Source organism: Pantherophis guttatus, chromosome 5 (genome assembly GCF_059756535.1).
Source record: "Pantherophis guttatus breed Tessera chromosome 5, ASM5975653v1, whole genome shotgun sequence".
NCBI lineage: Eukaryota > Metazoa > Chordata > Lepidosauria > Squamata > Colubridae > Pantherophis > Pantherophis guttatus.
In genome coordinates, this window is record NC_142067.1 from 96,601,377 (window position 1) to 96,618,325 (window position 16,949).

The 16,949-nt window shown below is 40.5% G+C and overlaps 1 protein-coding gene across 1 annotated transcript in view; it reads left to right on the plus strand.

Annotated features, from left to right (window-relative positions):
- Positions 1–13,507, plus strand: part of SLC9A4 (solute carrier family 9 member A4) — a 30,804-nt gene extending 17,297 nt beyond the window's left edge. The window contains exons 9-12 of the mRNA XM_034420524.3: positions 5,574–5,670; positions 8,731–8,862; positions 10,081–10,174; positions 12,991–13,507. Coding sequence (XP_034276415.2) covers positions 5,574–5,670; positions 8,731–8,862; positions 10,081–10,174; positions 12,991–13,370 — 703 coding nt within the window. The 3' untranslated portion in view covers positions 13,371–13,507. The remainder of the gene's footprint in view (positions 1–5,573; positions 5,671–8,730; positions 8,863–10,080; positions 10,175–12,990) is intronic.
- Positions 13,508–16,949: the final 3,442 nt, after the last annotated feature.

Consider the following 16,949-nt stretch of genomic DNA (forward strand, 5'->3'; position numbering starts at 1 on the left):
AGTTACCATAATAAACAACTGTTAATGGGCGCCCGCTTCTGTGTGTGTTTAATCCGAATACACAACATTTGGCGACGAAGGTGGGATGTCTGTGAGGCGGCCCATTCAACACTCACTTTGTAACGAGTCGAAGTAATTGGACACCGGAGAAGAAGAAGAGCGTCCATAGAGCCATTCTGTGAGTACCATGGCTTTCGCACTTCCCCCATTCACACAATTCGAACCAGCCTCTGAGACCTGGGATGAATACGTGGAGCGTTTTGAGTGCTTTCTCCAGGCCAATGACCTGGCAGATTTATCGAGCACTCGGAAGAGAGGCTATTTCTTGAGCTCATGTGGCCGGGAAATTTTTGTAACCGCCAGAGCCTTGGCCGCGCCACAACCCATTTTCTCAATTCCGTGGGAGACCCTGCTGGCCAAGTTGAAGAACCACTACTCCCCTACTCCCTCCAAAATCGCCCGGCGCCATGCCTTTCACCAGCGATCCCAAAGGGCCGGTGAATCCATGAGCGAATATATGGCCTCATTGCGAACTGCTGCCCTGCACTGTGAATTCCGAGAGCTAGATGAAATGCTTTTAGACCAGCTGGTGTGTGGCGTGAGGGATCTTAAACTTCAGCGGCGTTTGTTAGCACGTTCGGATCTGACACTTCCAATTGCCCTCGATGAGGCCCGGGCTGCAGAAATGTCTGCTCACTCATCAGCGGAGATACAGCGAGCGCATCCATCGGGGGTTTCCCCACCTGCAAATCCCCATTCAGTACACCATGAGGATTCTGACGAGGAAGGAGACGAAGAAGTGGAAGGAGAAGTGAGCCGCCTCAAGACAGCGCGGAAAAGCAAGGATTTCACCCCTTCTAAACCATCCCAGGGCAACTGTTTGGGCTGTGGCGGTCAGCATCGACGCGCGGACTGCAGGTTCAAGACAGCAGTCTGCTGGCGTTGTGGCAAGAGGGGCCATTTGTCCAGGGTCTGTCGAGCCGTTTTCCCTAGTCCAGATAACTCGGGGGAGCCCACCCCCAAACAGCGGAGAACGAAGCGAGCTGTCCATCGGGAGAATGCTGTTCAGCCATTCCCAGATACCGAGGTTGACGCTGTGGGAGTGAGTCAAGCGTCTGCACCGCGCTCTGAATCCAAGATTCACATCGAGGTCCTTCTGGAATCAGCGCCTTGCCGGATGGAGGTGGACACTGGCTCTTCCCGATCGCTGATTGCATGGTCCACTCTCAAGAAGCTGTTCCCGACTTTCGCTAAACGACGCCTTCAACCGTGCCAAGTCAAACTCAAAGATTATCAGGGTCGGGCTATTCCTACCCTGGGCACTGGTTCTTTTTCTGTTGTTTATGGTTCCTTTGCAGGTCATCTTCTGCTGATCGTCGTTCGGGACAGTCTGCCGACCCTGCTGGGCCTTGACTGGTTCGCTGTGCTTCAATTGGGGGTGTCTGGTATCCATGCTATCGGGGTGGATGTCTCCGCTGAGCTGACCCAAGAGTTTGCTGAGGTGTTTAATGGCCAATTGGGTAAATACACAGGGGTGCCAATCTCATTCTCACTCGATCCTCAGGTGGCCCCGATCCGGCTTAAGCCTCGCAGAGTGCCTCTCGCACTGAGAGCCCGGGTAGATCTAGAGCTGGATAAATTAATTACTCAAGGGGTTCTGCAGCCTGTGGAGTATTCCAAATGGGAGACACCCATAGTCATTCCCCTAAAGCCGGACGGATCCATTAGGATCTGTGCCGATTATAAGGCGACCCTGAATAGGGCCCTCCAGGCTAATCATTACCCCGTCCCTGTAGTGCAGCATTTGCTGCACTCGTTAGGCCAGGGCAAAATCTTCGCGAAGCTGGACCTGGCTCAAGCCTATCAGCAGCTTCCCGTCGATGAGGACACAGCCCTGGCCCAGACAATAGTTACTCACCGTGGGGCGTTCAAATGTACACGCCTCCAATTCGGGGTCTGTGTGGCCCCGGGAATTTTTCAAAGCCTCATGGAGCGCTTGGTCCATGGGTTGCAGGGGGTGGTCCCTTACTTCGACGACGTCCTGATCGCGGCTGCGGATCAGGCGGACCTCGTTGTCAAAGTAAGGGCTGTACTATCCCGTTTTAAGGAGGCAGGGCTGAAACTAAAAGCAGAAAAATGTCACATAGGAGTGCCCCAGGTCGAATTTTTAGGCTTCCTTATCGACGCAGCCGGGATCAGGCCAGCGCCTTCCAAGGTTGAAGCAATTAAGAATGCCCCAACACCAACCTCGAGGGCTGAATTGCAAGCATTCCTGGGGCTCCTCAATTTTTATGCAGTATTCTTGCCTCATAAGGCCTCCTTGGCAGAGCCCCTGCATAGACTCCTTGATAAGAAAACTCCATGGTTCTGGTCAAAGGAGGCGGCTGCCTCCTTTCAGGCAGTCAAGGACGTGCTCACTTCTGATGCCGTCCTAGTTCAATATGATGTTTCCCTACCTGTCTCATTAACCTGTGATGCTTCCCCCTATGGGGTGGGGGCGGTCTTGAGTCATCTGTTACCTAATGGGGCTGAAGCCCCGATTGCTTATTACTCCCGCACGCTCTCTGCAGCGGAAAGAAATTATAGTCAACTTGATAGGGAGGCCCTGGCAGCGGTGGCTGGAATCAAAAGATTCCACGATTATTTATATGGTCGTTCTTTCTCCCTAGTGACTGACCACAAACCCTTATTGGGTTTGTTGGCTTCTGACCGCCAAACGCCACTGGTGTTGTCCCAACGCATGTCACGGTGGTTAGAATTTTTAGCTGCTTATTCATACCAGTTGCAGTACAAACCAGGGAAGGCCATTGGGCACGCAGATGCCCTCAGCCGCTGTCCTCTCCCTTTTCCGGTCCGGGATCCGGCTCCCGTGGGGTCTGTCCTTGTGATCAATGAATTTCCTGCCCTGGTGACAGCTAGCGAGGTGCGGACACGTTCTGCGTCCGATCCGGTACTGTCTCGGGTTCTGGACTGGGTCCGGCGGGGCTGGCCGGATGGCCACCCAGGGACAGAATTCTTGCCTTTCTTCCACAGGCAACACGAGCTGTCTGTGCAAGAAGGTTGCCTCCTTTGGGGCCACAGAGTTGTAATTCCCACCATTCTGCACAAGAATATCCTGTCCTGTCTTCATGATGCCCACCCCGGGGTGGCGAGAATGAAAACTTTGGGCAGAGGTTATGTCTGGTGGCCTGGGATCGACAAAGATATTGAGACCTGGGTTGCAAGGTGTTCCATTTGCCAACAGTCTAGGTCCGCCCCACCCGCCGCCCCAGTGCAAGAGTGGGATTCGCCCAAGGCCCCTTGGTCGAGGTTACACCTTGATTTAGCTGGCCCATTCCTGGGTCGTTCCTTCCTTATTGTAGTAGATGCCTACTCTAAGTGGGTGGAGTTGTCCCTCATGTCTGTTACCACTACTGAGGCTATTACAAGAGTATTGGAAGGGTTGTTCGCGACACATGGCCTTCCGGACACCATCGTCACGGACAACGGCCCTCAATTTACATCAGCCCCCTTCCAATTATTTCTGGCCAGGCTGGGCATTCGGCACGCACGTACTGCCCCTTCACATCTGGCTGCGAATGGATTGGCGGAGAGGGCCGTGCGGTCAGCAAAGGAAGCCTTATACCGCCTAAGGGGGTCCGATTGGCACCATAGGGTCTTTCAGTACCTCCTGGCACAACACTCTACCCCTACTCCTACGTCAAGGCTCAGCCCTGCTGAACTATTGATGGGCCGGCGGCTCCGAATCACTTTGGACCGCCTTCACCCCAACTATGCTCAGGCAGGACGGCCTAACGTCCAGTTGCCCGCTAGATCATTTGCTGTAGGGGATCTGGTCTATGCGTTCAATGTTAATCAGGGGGAAAGGTGGATTCCTGGCAGAATATTGCAATTAACAGGCCCATACTCTTATAGGGTTCAACTCACTGATGGGAGAGTGTGGAGGCGCCACATTAACCAATTAAGGCGACGGGCTGCTGATGCAAACGACCCCATGTTGGCCCCTGAGGCACCTCATGGTCCCTCGGTTACCGCGCAAGGGTGGCAACCAATGCTTCCGGGCCCTGACTGCCTAGACCGTGCAGAACCGCTTGCTGCCTTACCACCATCACCTGGCGAAGTCATTGGTCCGGAGCTTCCACCACCTGTCAGTTTGCCTTCGCCGTTGGTCCCAGAATCTGACGTGGCAGACACACCTTCATCTGAACCGGTCCTTCGCCGCTCGGGGCGGAGCCGACGCCGGCCGGCGTACTTGGCTGATTATGCATGCACGGTCCGGGTGGGAAGGAGTGTTGAGTCTTATGCCTAACTAGCGTTTTGAATGTTGATTGGAGCAGCCGCTAGCAACAAAAGTAGCGGGAGCCACCAGCTGTCGGATTGGCTACACAATTTGACAGCTTGCTATATAAGCCTCGTTCTGAGGAGAATCGTTCGTTCGTTGTGCTGTTTGATTGTCAGTTACTGTTAGTACTCTAGTTACCATAATAAACAACTGTTAATGGGCGCCCGCTTCTGTGTGTGTTTAATCCGAATACACAACATAAATCCTAACTAATTTCCTCAAGAAACTGCCAGAGCAGTGAAAAAACAAGTCCCTACAGTAAGACTGAGCGAAATAACTGAGGCCTCAGAGAGGAGAGGAGGCGTGGTCAAAAGATTTAAAGAGATACCTCGCTCAGTCCCTGACAGGCATGAAAACCCATACATGAATTGACTGAGCAGCGCAATGGAAAAGAACTATGAAATAGTTTGTTTGTATTAGTTTATAATATCCAGGATATCTGATTATGTAATTTAGATTCTATTAATTTCAATATGGCTTTTTTAAAAATTGATTTCCCCCAATGGTGAAATCCAATTTTTTTTTTCTACTGGTTCTGTAGGCGTGGCTTGGTGGGTGTGGTGTGGCTTGGTGGGCATGGCAGGGGAAGGATACTGCAAAATCTCCATTCCCACCCCACTCCTGGGGAAAGGATATTGCAAAATCTCCATTCCCACCCCTCTCTGGAGCCAGCCAGAGGTGGTATTTGCCGGTTCTCCGAACTGCTCAAAATTTCTGCTACCGATTCTCCAGAACCTGTCAGAACCTGATGGATTTCACCTCTGGTTCCCATCCCCCTTTATATATACCTCTGATCCCTCAGCTTGATTCACCAATTAAACTAATTGCATTGATTTTAATATGTTGACACTTCAACAAAGAAATTTTATGTGTGTATGATACATGCAGATAGCCATTAATGATAATGGTTCTACTTGCATTTATATGTGGTTTATATAATGGATTTCTTCTTTATACTTTAACCTTTATAAATTATTATTATTTTTTATTAAGAAGACTGCTGTAGCCAATAGTGATAATACTCAAATATACATATGCATCTTGCAAAGAAATTAAGCAGTTTGTTCCACTGATTTACAAATTATTCTTTTTCCATCCTTTGTCAGGAAAGTCAATTTACAGGTAACAATAACTGATAACAGAATGTAGGCAAAACTATTCTAGTGAAATAATGGTTGAACTTTTAGCTTAGTCAAAATAATGTTTGTCTTCATATCATATTTGTTTGCAGGAGGCGCAGGAATGAAAGAATACAGAAACTTTCCCCTAAAGATGTGGAATCTATGCAGAACATGCTAGCACATAATCTGTATCAAGTGAGGCAAAGGGTGTGTGCTTTCAATTCTGATAACCTGTTTCATTGTTACGTAAGAAAAGATCATGTTTGAATTATTTCACACCTTAGCAGAAGTCAATGGTGGCATAATTGCCTGGAGTGAAAGCTATGATTATGGCTGAAGTACAGAATAATATTAAGAAGAGATTGGGTCATTGTTTTTAATAAATTCATTCTAATACCTCTAATGTGTCTTTGTAGGGAAGTCATAAGATCACTTTCACCGATACTTGTGCTTGCAGAAAAAAAGGAAAAGGAAAAAATGAAGGAGTTTAGAATTGCCGTCTCAAACATACCTTAGAATTATATATATATAAAAGACAAGCAGATTGTTAAAGTGTTCAAGTTTGAAGAATATAGAATCCATGTGCTCCTTCCAAAGACCTCATTATGCCTAGGGTTACTAGCAGGCCAAAGATTCTGTCATGATGGTTCCATTGCTAAGGGAGCCATTTTTATTCTGCCTTCATCCAAGGCTAATATTTTGGTTATTGTGTTATTAATTACTGTTACTTTTTAACATTTTTATCAGTTTTATCTTGGCTGTTATATTTATTGCTGTGCGCTATCCAAACTCTCTTTTGAGGGGAGATGAATGACTATATAAATTTGATTTATAAATAAATAAACACAAGAATTTAAAAAGAGCACGACTGGCCAAAAAGTTATATAATCATTATGCATTCTGTGTTACAGAGAGGTAAACTAAATCCAACAGGGGTCAAAATCTTCTTGAGAACTACCCGTTGGCATTTGAGATATGTTACTGGTAATTCAGAAGTACTAAACAACTACCAGGACTAGTAGCCACTGATAGCTGGATCCTTCATGAATTTATTCTGTCTGCCCCTTAAGTCACTTTGGATGGCAGAACTTTTCAATTATTAGATAAAGAAGTGTTTCCTTTTCTTAGCTGTGAATTATCTTTTAATTAATTATAATGTCTGACAGTCTGAGATTTATATCAGGCAACTGAATTAGGAAAAAAGGGTGCATGCAAAAGAAATAGAATAGAATCTAAAGATGAGCACTAGGTGGCAGGCGCCCCTTATTTTAAACTTTCAACAATTCATTTGGTTTAGTTTCTAAATTGGCAGCTATACTGCAAAGTAGATTGTAGCAACAACCAATCTGATTGAGCCTGGTTGTATGTTACAAAGACTCAAGTATAACACATTGGTTGGCTTTTAAAGTAACACCTGACTTCTTAATTATTGTCTTTGTTAAAATGCATTAAAACAACATTGCCGACTGGTTCAATATTTAAAACTTGGTTTTAAATTGGCATATTCATTGTAAGAATCATTGATGAGCATTTTAAAATTTGATAAAATAGATCAGAATAAAATAATTGAAAAGACAAGCATCCAATATATTACTGTGATGCAAATTTTGAGGAGGGGTGATGTAAAACTTTTCCTGAAAAAAATATATTTGAGGAATAGAGGTGAATATATTATTCCATGCTTAAATAAATCTGTTAATCTGCAAGGGGGTAACTTGAGTTTGCCAATTTTTCAACAAAAAAAAATCAGTCCTTTTTGGTGTAATTTTCAACTCTGTTTCCACTATTTTTTTTTATTTATTGCACATAATAATTTTTACAGATGTTCCAGTGATTCATTTTGGCAACTATATAATTTTGTTTATAATGAGTTTATGCAATCTTTTTGACCAAGCCAAGTATATGAACTATTGTTACTTCTGCCTCTTTGTATAATCTGCATTTTGAATCATTTGATGATTTTTCAATTTTGGTCTTCATTTGAATAGCTTTGCTCTTGAGCAGTCAGTTTCTTTTTCCAGCTTTAAGCCTTTAAAGTTAAGGTTTTATCCTTATCCACTTTCCCCTCAACATTTTGTAGAAATTGATTATGTAATGCTTTTCCTGGCCAGTATTTTGTTCTTGTTTTTATTACTTTATTTTAATATTCAAGTTTTGTTTCATACATATTTGGTAAATTCCAATTTTAAATTGCATTAATGCTTCTTCTTGACTGCCTTTTATGTAATTAGCCAATAAATCCTTTTCTTCTTCGAGATTTTGTTTGACTTGAAGTAAACCTCCATTTCTGTAGGGCAGGTATCAATATCGCTACAGGCAGTGGTGGGATTCAGCCAGTTCGCACCACTTTGGGAGAACCAGTTGTTAACTTTCTGAGCAGTTTGGTGAACTGGTTGTTGGAAGAAATCATTAGGGCAGAGAACCAGCTGTTAAATTATTTGAATCCCACCACTGGCTACAGGGATGTAATGCATAGTGAATAGTCATTAGCTTTCTTGCATAGAAACAAAAGCTTCATCCATTCAAGAAGATGGCAAAATTTTATTTGTGAGCTATCAATTTAAGAAGTATTTCTGAAAACTACTAAGATGAACTCAGAATAAAGTAAAAAAAAAAAGCAATATTTTTAATATACACCTACCAATTTTTATTTCTGTTTGGGATTTTAAACTACCATATTCCAAATTGTCATCCATTTCAACTCTCCTTTATTTTTTTCTGTGGATGCTATAGCCTATGCATTATGGGCAATCATCCCTGGAGTTAAACTATCTTTGAAGTGTGTCCTGCATCTCCTGGACGTTTAGACTTTGTGTAGACGTTTAGATTTAGCTAATGTGGGAATTTCCTCCAAAGCAAAAATCAGAGAACCAGCATCCTTTCTTGTAAAGACACCATGCCAAGTTGGCTACAATGGAAATCATCCTTGGAGAAGGATATTTAGAATAGGATAGGATAGGATAGGGGAGGGGAGGGGAGGGGAGGGGAGGGGAGGGGAGGGGAGGGGAGGGGAGGAGAGGAGAGGAGAGGAGAGGAGAGGAGAGGACAGCACAGGACAGCACAGGACAGCACAGGACAGCACAGGACAGAACAGGACAGAACAGAACAGAACACTTTATTTGGCCAAGTATGATTAGACACACAAATAATTTGTTCCAAAAGCTCTCAGTGTAGTGATTTTCTGAAATCACTTTATTATAAAGCGGTCATTTTACAGGCATTGTTTGGGATGGTGAGGAAGATCAAGTAATGCATTTCTCATTTCAGACACTATCGTACAACAGATACAATCTTGCCACTGAAACAAGTGAAGAGCAAGCCAAAGAAATCCTTGTTCGACATCGATACAGCATGCGGCAGACCACAAGGAAAGGTCACAGTTTACCATGGGGAGGACAGGTATCTCTCACATAATGAGCTATGGGTTTATGCAACAGTGTATGGAAATTACTGAAGCTTCAGCCAAAATTATGCAACAAGAGAAGCTATCTAATGATTGGATAAAAGCATAGAAATAGCAAAATATGCGATCCAATAAATCCATAGATTGAGAGACTAAAGTCTACAAGGCAATGGTATGGAATGGTGTATGGATATGAATGAGATCAAGGATGGTTTCCAAGGGTTTACAAGTTTGGAGAGTGAATGAAATTGCTGTAAACTATTAATTTTATCCCAATCCCTTATTTATTTATTTATTTATTTACTTACTTACTTACTTACTTACTTACTTACTTACTTACTTACTTATTTATTTATTTATTTATTTGTCATATTTCTATGCCGTCCAATCTCCAAGGACTCTGAGCGGCTTACACCAAAGACAGTATACTAAATAGCATATTGCCCCCAACAATCTGGGTCCTCATTTTACCCACCTCGGAAGGATGGAAGGCTGAGTCAACTTTGAGCCGGTGAGATTTGATCTGCTGATCTGCTGAACTAGCAATCAGCTGAAGTAGCTGCAGTACTGCGCTCTAACCACTGCGCCACCTCGGCTCCTTATTTTTAATCTCATCCCTTAAATGTATTAGCTTATATTTTTAACTCTTTTTCTTGTTCTGTACAAAGGAAATGCTATGGAGGCGAGTATATCTAAATAGGTATTCTGTATACTGCTTCTCATTAGCAATTGATGTAGCCATTGGATACACCATATCAGCTGTAGGGTGGCTAATTTTCCTTTCTTTTTTTTAAAAAAAAGAATTAACAGAAGAATATTATTGTCATTGTAGGGAATGTTCAACCAGTGAGCATTTAATTAAAAAAAAAAACTTTAGAAAGGCAGAGATTTCAAGTAATATGGATGAACATTATTTGGATGAGCCGACTTTGAGATTTTTAATTAGCTGCAATAGACATAAGGATGATCAATGGGCCTCTGGACAGGTTGGGAATTGGGACTATTCCAGTATTTTGAATTTATGTATACCACATCATGATAGATAAGTTTGCAATTATACTATCGTTATAGTAAAATATATTTTTAGTATTAATTGCACTAATTTCAAATATATTTTCACTTTTTCCCCTATAACTAGAGGTCAGATCATTCAAAATGGAATCCACACACATTTCTGCAAATGTGTATCTCCTCTTTTTTCATTTTGTCTACAGGCTGCCAGTAAAAACCTACGTTATTTATCCCTGCCCTTCGGTAATTCTCAACCAATGAGAAGAACAACTAGGATTGATGAGGATGATCTACCAGGTAAGGCTTTTTAACTGAAACAATGAAATTACTGGCAATCCTTACTAATTTTGCTTTTATCCATCAAGTTCCAGATAGATACAACCTTGGCAAAGTTTTGCTTTCAATGATTCTGTGAGATAGTGCCCATCAGAATTTAAATGCTTACCAATCTGGTGCTTTCCAGATGTTTACGATTTCAATTTTGTAAATTTTAGTTGCAAAACAAGTGGAAACACTGGTTGAGAAAAACTGGTTTAGAGAAATATCCACTTTTTGCACTGGTATTATTTAAAATGATATTCACTTCATTATCACAGACAACTACTTTTTTTTCTACATCTTTTACAGCGAAATAAGATTCGGACAGCATTGTCCAATTTGAATACCATGTCTTAGTTTAAGGAAGCAGTCTGAATATAGACATAGCTTCTTTAAGGTTTCATATTAAAGGTACAATTGCTCTAATCCCTTGATTACTTAAAGCAGCAATGTCACTTTTTAGGCAAATGTGGTAGCCTTTAAAGCTCTCAGATGCTTTAAAGAAGCAGTTCTGCTTGCACCCTATGAATTCCAAATTATTTTATACATGGCTGCAATTAGGTAACTATTAGATGGTACAAAAAAGTTAGATTTCTGCTATCACATGGTTGTCCAGATTTTACCAGCCCAGTTCTAGTTTCCACTTAATCTTTAACTACTAAGTAGGTATAAATAGGCAGCTATGTTTTTTCAAATATTTTATATTTGCTAAAGGCACAGGAAAGCAATTCATTTAAAAAATAGCAACATGAGCTGTAGATGAAAAAAAGATGTGGCTATTATACTTGTTTCACATCAGGATTTTCATATCAGAAAATACACATACAATAAAAAATATTTACAAACAAGTAATTTTTCATTTCTGGATCCCATTTACTGACAAATATCGGCTAAGATGTGTATTATATACTAGAAAAATAGAATTGGAAGGTACCTTGAAGGTCTTCTAGTCCAACCGCCTACTCAAACAGGAAACCCTACAACATTTCATAAAATGGTTGTCCAATCTCTTTTTAAAAACCTTCAGTGCTGGAGTACCCACAACTTCTGGAGGCAAGTGTATGTGTGTATGTGTATATGTGCATGCAGATACACATATGTGTGCATGCATACATGTGCAATATTTTATGTCAGATTTGCTTTTGGATATGACAGTTCCAGCCACATTATTAGAGATGATTCAGCTGAAGCATTTAATGTGCCAAATAATATGTATAGTTCTTTAAAAGAAGCTCTTCTTGGACATATAATGAAAATGAAAGATTTACATCAACTAATCTTTTATTTTTAAAGCTAAACTTCTTTGAACCTTATAATTAAATCTGCCCCAAACCCATCCTGTTTTTCATTGGCAAACAAAACTATTTATTAATTGCAGATCTTGCAATTAAGATAAAACAAGGTTTTATCTTGCATGGTCCAGCAGTTGGCTCAATGCCCCAAAATATTAATACACATAAAAGAGGTGAACAGTCACATGAATCACTGGACTCAGTATAGCCAACGCTTTGGACAGTTGGATTTAGCAAAAAAGAGAAATTATTTATTTATTTTAATAATTTCTATGATCACCTATCAGTGACTCTGAGTGGCACACAAGTATTACAACACTTTATCCAGTGTTCATCTTGAACCTGTAGTTAAAGAATCTTAGCCCTGCCCAATGTCATTTTGACCAGTGGTGGGTTTCAAATTTTTTTACTACCGGTTCTGTGAGTGTGGCTTGGTAAGCGTGAAATTGCTTGGTGGGCGTGGCTTGGTAGGCATGGCTTGGTGGGCATGGCAGAGGAAAGATACTGTAAAACCTCCATTCCCACCTCACTCCAGGGGAAGGTTACTGCAAAATCCCCATTTCCTTCCAATCAGCTGGGACTCGGGAAGCACAGAATAGATAGGGGCGGGGCCAGTCAGAATTTTTACTACTGGTTCTCCGAACTACTCAAAATTACTACTACCAGTTCTCCAGAACTGGTCAGAACCTGCTGAAACCCACCTCTGATTTAGACCAAATGTTGCTATTTTTATAAATAACCATAAGGAACCCTAGTTTCTTCATTACACTAGTTTTGTCCATTCTCTAATAAAGATTTATTGGTGTTTAAAAAGAATCTTTAAAATTATGGGCAAGGACGTAGAAATGTAAAATTTGGTTTATGTGGCACCAAAGAAAAGGAGATGCCGCCACAAAACAAAGGGAAAATAAAGCGAGAGCCAGTGGTGGAATTCAGTCAGTTCGCACCACTTTGGGAGAACCGGTTGTTAACTTTCTGAGCAGTTTGGAAAACTGGTTGTTGGAAGAAATAATTAGGGCGGAGAACCGGTTGTTAAATTACTTGAATCCCACCACTGGCGAGATCTATATGTCCCTTTTGTATAAGGCAAAGGTATAATAATTATAATTTAAATAGAAATATAGTGCATATCACTATGATAAACAAATCTGTGACTAAATAATCTTTTGTTTAGCTTGTCCAATTGTTGGTTCTAATGGTCATTGTTATATTCATGTCGGAAGCACTTAAGACTCTTTCATGTTAAAAATATGGCAGGTGACATCACTGTTGCCCGGGAATGCCCACTTGGGGGCTCCTTTTATGACCCCATAATGTGTCCACTGAAATGGCATTCATCTAGCTACCAACAGTCATTGTTTTCGAACTGCTGAGTCAGCAGGAGCTGTAGTGAATAACTGGCGCTTACTGTCAATTACTGATCTCTGCAAATAGAATACATGGCTACCATATCATTCTCTTCAACTTCTCTATAATTATGTAGATATTTCTTTCTGAATTCAGGATATGGTAGCAGTGATTCCGAGTCTGTCTTCATGATGCATAATTCAGAGCCTGGACCAAGGTCACCTCAGAAGAAACACCGCCAGCAGGAGGAATTTCTCCCAATGGAGCGAATGCATTCACGAACTAAACCAGCCAGTTTTACAAGGCAGAAAAGAACGAATCAACAGGATCAGCGAGCCAGAATACAAAAACCACTTTTAGCCCCGAAGCCTCAACTTAATGCTGTTCTTGAAACTGATACCCAGGAACTTGAGTCAGAAGATGAGGTCAACAGGGCCTCATGCCCCACAGCACCTGTTGTAGTATGGGCAGCAGAAACCAGAGGCAAAAACCATGTTTATCGGTCCAAAAGACATTTTACTCAAAGAAAAAAGTGAATCCTCACCCTCGCTGCATGCTATGATGACAATTTTCATTCCAAATGTTTCATAACTTGTTGGAAACTTCTAAGTGGAAAATTTTTGTATTCTTAGAAGCTCTAGGCAAAATAAAAGATTTAAATATAGATTATCTGTAATCTGTCTCTTACTATCTGAATATTATTGTTTTCAGTAGATTTGTGATACTGAAAATCTTGTTGCAATAAATTGTGATCAAGCTGACTGACAGTTCACTCCTAAACGCAGAAGAAAATGTCTGCAATGATTATGAAAATAACAGGACTGAGCTATTAAATAAAACATTGCATTTGTTTTACAGTTGTACAACTGTGCAACACAGTTGGGCTTGACTTTATCGGAACGAAATGTTATGAGGCATATATAGTGGCCAACTCTTTTTAAGGAAACACCTTTGCATTGACTCAAATCTTCATTCAAGTTTCATAGCTGAAGAGGTTTCAAAACATCTATTTTACATATGTATAAATCTAGTTTGACTTCCAATAGCTGCTTTGTAGTATCAAGATATACAGACTGGATAGCTGTTATTTTTATTGCTTCATGAAATGACTCTGATAGGGTAATTCTCATGAACTTTTATGAAATTATTAAAGCATTTTAATTTTAAAGATTTGCAAAGTCTTAATGTTAACAGAACTAGCTCTAGTTGCTTGATCTGTGAAAATACATATAATTATCTTGCTTAAGGATATTATGTAATTTGTTTTCCATTACACTGAACTATAACTGCTCTTGTTTGCATTGTTAAATAGCACTATTGGTTGACTTGTAGTAATTATACTGCAAAGGTTGAGCCACTGTTTCAGTGCATTGAAATAATTCAATGCAGTGAAATAAGTTTGAGGTATTGAATTTTATTGGTTCTTCTTAAAAGAAAAGTTGCTCAAGATTTCCAGTATCAATCATGTGCATGACTCCAGATACATACAACAAATGTTTTAAATAAAAATCTGCCTTAGTGAGAATATGAGGACTGAAGATTTCTCAGATGCTGTGACATGAACTCATTTCATCAACTCACTTTGCCTAACAAAGAATATTACCTATATGATAGATAGGTTTGCCTATAATTGCCTATAATTCTGTCACATGAGGCTTTACTAAATCTTGCAATGTATGTCTCAGAGCTACTGCTCTATGAAAGTAGAGTTGGAAATTTTTATTTTTGTTTCTTAAATGCTGCTTGACATCACAGACGTAATCATTTTCTGGTAAGTTTCTTTTTGCATGGGGCTAGATAGACTATTCAGTCAGTCAGTCAGTCAAGCATGCATGAATGCATTCAATTTATATGGTTGCCCATCTCATGTTGATGATTTGAGCAGCTAATAAAGTTAAAATGGGCCTGGTACTAAAATACTGGAGGAGCCATCTCACCCCAATTACATTGACCTGTCTCACCCAAGCAAGCAAGGGATGCTGTGAATGCCATTAGTCAAAGAATTTCAGGATCTAGGAAAAGGACCTTCTCTGCTTTTGCCCTTTGGAACATCTTACCTGCAGAGTTGAGGCAACATCCCCTACTCTTCTGGATTTCAGGAAAAGTGTTAAGTCCTGGATCTGCTCATTAGCATGGGAGTGTGTGTGTGTCTAAGTTTGTGATACAACCCTAGGAATGGCTGGTGGCAGTGGTGAAATCTGGCTAGATATATCCAGCTCGCACGAACCGGTAGCGCCAGCAGTGGGAGGCTCCGCCCACCCACCGGAACATCATTACATCCCATTTTTGACCCTCTGCGCATGCGCAGAGGTGCGTTCACACTCCCGCGTGATCCTGTTCCCAAACTGGTAGCAAAGGTAAGTGGATTTCACTGCTGGCTAGTGGTTTGAGGGCACTCCCTCCACCTGGTTAACTTTTTTGTGTCTTCTGAATTTTTTAATTTTGGTTTTTTACTTTTAACCTGGACATTTTAACCTTGTTATTCATTCTGTTTCTAACTGTCCTTTTAGTCATCTGTTTAGAACCAACAAATAAAATAAAATAAGCTATACAATATAAAAAACAGAAAAAAATCATATAAAACTTTTGAGTTTTAAAATAAATACTTCAAACGACAATGGCAAATTATAATGTGTATAAACAAAATGATTTCCAAGGCTGTATTTATTACTATGATTTCATACTGGATTTAGTTTCATGCAATCACACATAGACACACATACATAATACAAAGCACTTTTCTTAGTCATGTCTGAATTATAATATATTTATCCTACAATTTCTATAATGGCTTAATAATAACTTATAATATTATTCAGAGCTCTCTGTTCAAAACAAAAAGAGTTTTATGTATGTATGTATGTATGTATGTATGTATGTATGTATGTATGTATGTATATATATATATACACTAAGAGTTGATTTGCCTACCACCAGACATAAAGATATCATCAGGAAATAATGTTTTATTTAATCAGTCTTCAAAGCTAAGGCATGCTACTGATATGTTATGTATCACAAAAATGTACTTTCCAGGGACAATAGATGTTTTTTTGAAAGGCAGTAATAATAGCTATTGCTGAAAGAATATCTTGTTCTTAAAAACAGTATTCAAGATGTCATTGTACACTGATTGTAATATAAGTATTATCTAAAATGCTTCTCAGAAATTTAGCTTGTAGGCTAATAGTCTCCAGTACAAAAATAGTAGATTTTAAGCTTGGCAACCTTAAAATGTGTGAATTTCAACTCCCATGTTGGCTGGAGCGGAAATCTACACATCTTAAATTTCTCATATTTGAAAAGTGCTGCACTAGACTTATGCAAATTATTCAACCAGGCACTTTGCTCATGAGTGAAGCATGTCTTTGGATTCGCTTTTGTAAAGTTTGAGCTACACAGGTGTAATGCTGAGGTTTAAGGGCTTTCTGACATGTTCCAGGAATTCTTAGAAATCATTTTTCTCACAGATAACAAGACTTGGCAATGTCTAACAGTAGGAAAATTGAAGAAAAAGACATAGGGACTAATTTTGGCTGCATAAGACCAAGCCTTAGGAACAAATACACAAAGTCAGAAGTGAAAAGGCAGCAACAGAAAGCAAATGTCACCTCTGAAAAGAAGGTGAAGAAACAGTGGACCAGCTAATGCAGAAAGGTCATACAGACTGACTACAGATAACAGCATGGCAAAATAGCAACAACGGAAGAACTGCAAGAAATACCATTTGCCTGTAAGCAAGAACTGGTGGGACCACAAAATAGATAATGTAAAGAAAATGAAAAAGCTAAAGTCCTCTGGGACTTTGGAATTCAAACAGACAAGCACCTGCCGAATAATACCCCAGACTAAAAACTGTTTATAAGGAAGGTAAATAGGTGTGGTTAGTGAATGTTACACTACCTAGATACAGCAAAATAGAAAGAACTGAAGAAAAAAAAAATCACAAAATACAAAGAGCTGCAAATAGAAGTAGAATAACTCTGGCAAAATAAAGCAAAAATAGTACCAATAATGATAATGATTGGGTGCAATCCCAAACATCTGGAGCACTGCTCCATCTGCATTGACATAATCCCCATCAGTCAATTCCAAAATTGGAACAGCTTATATTC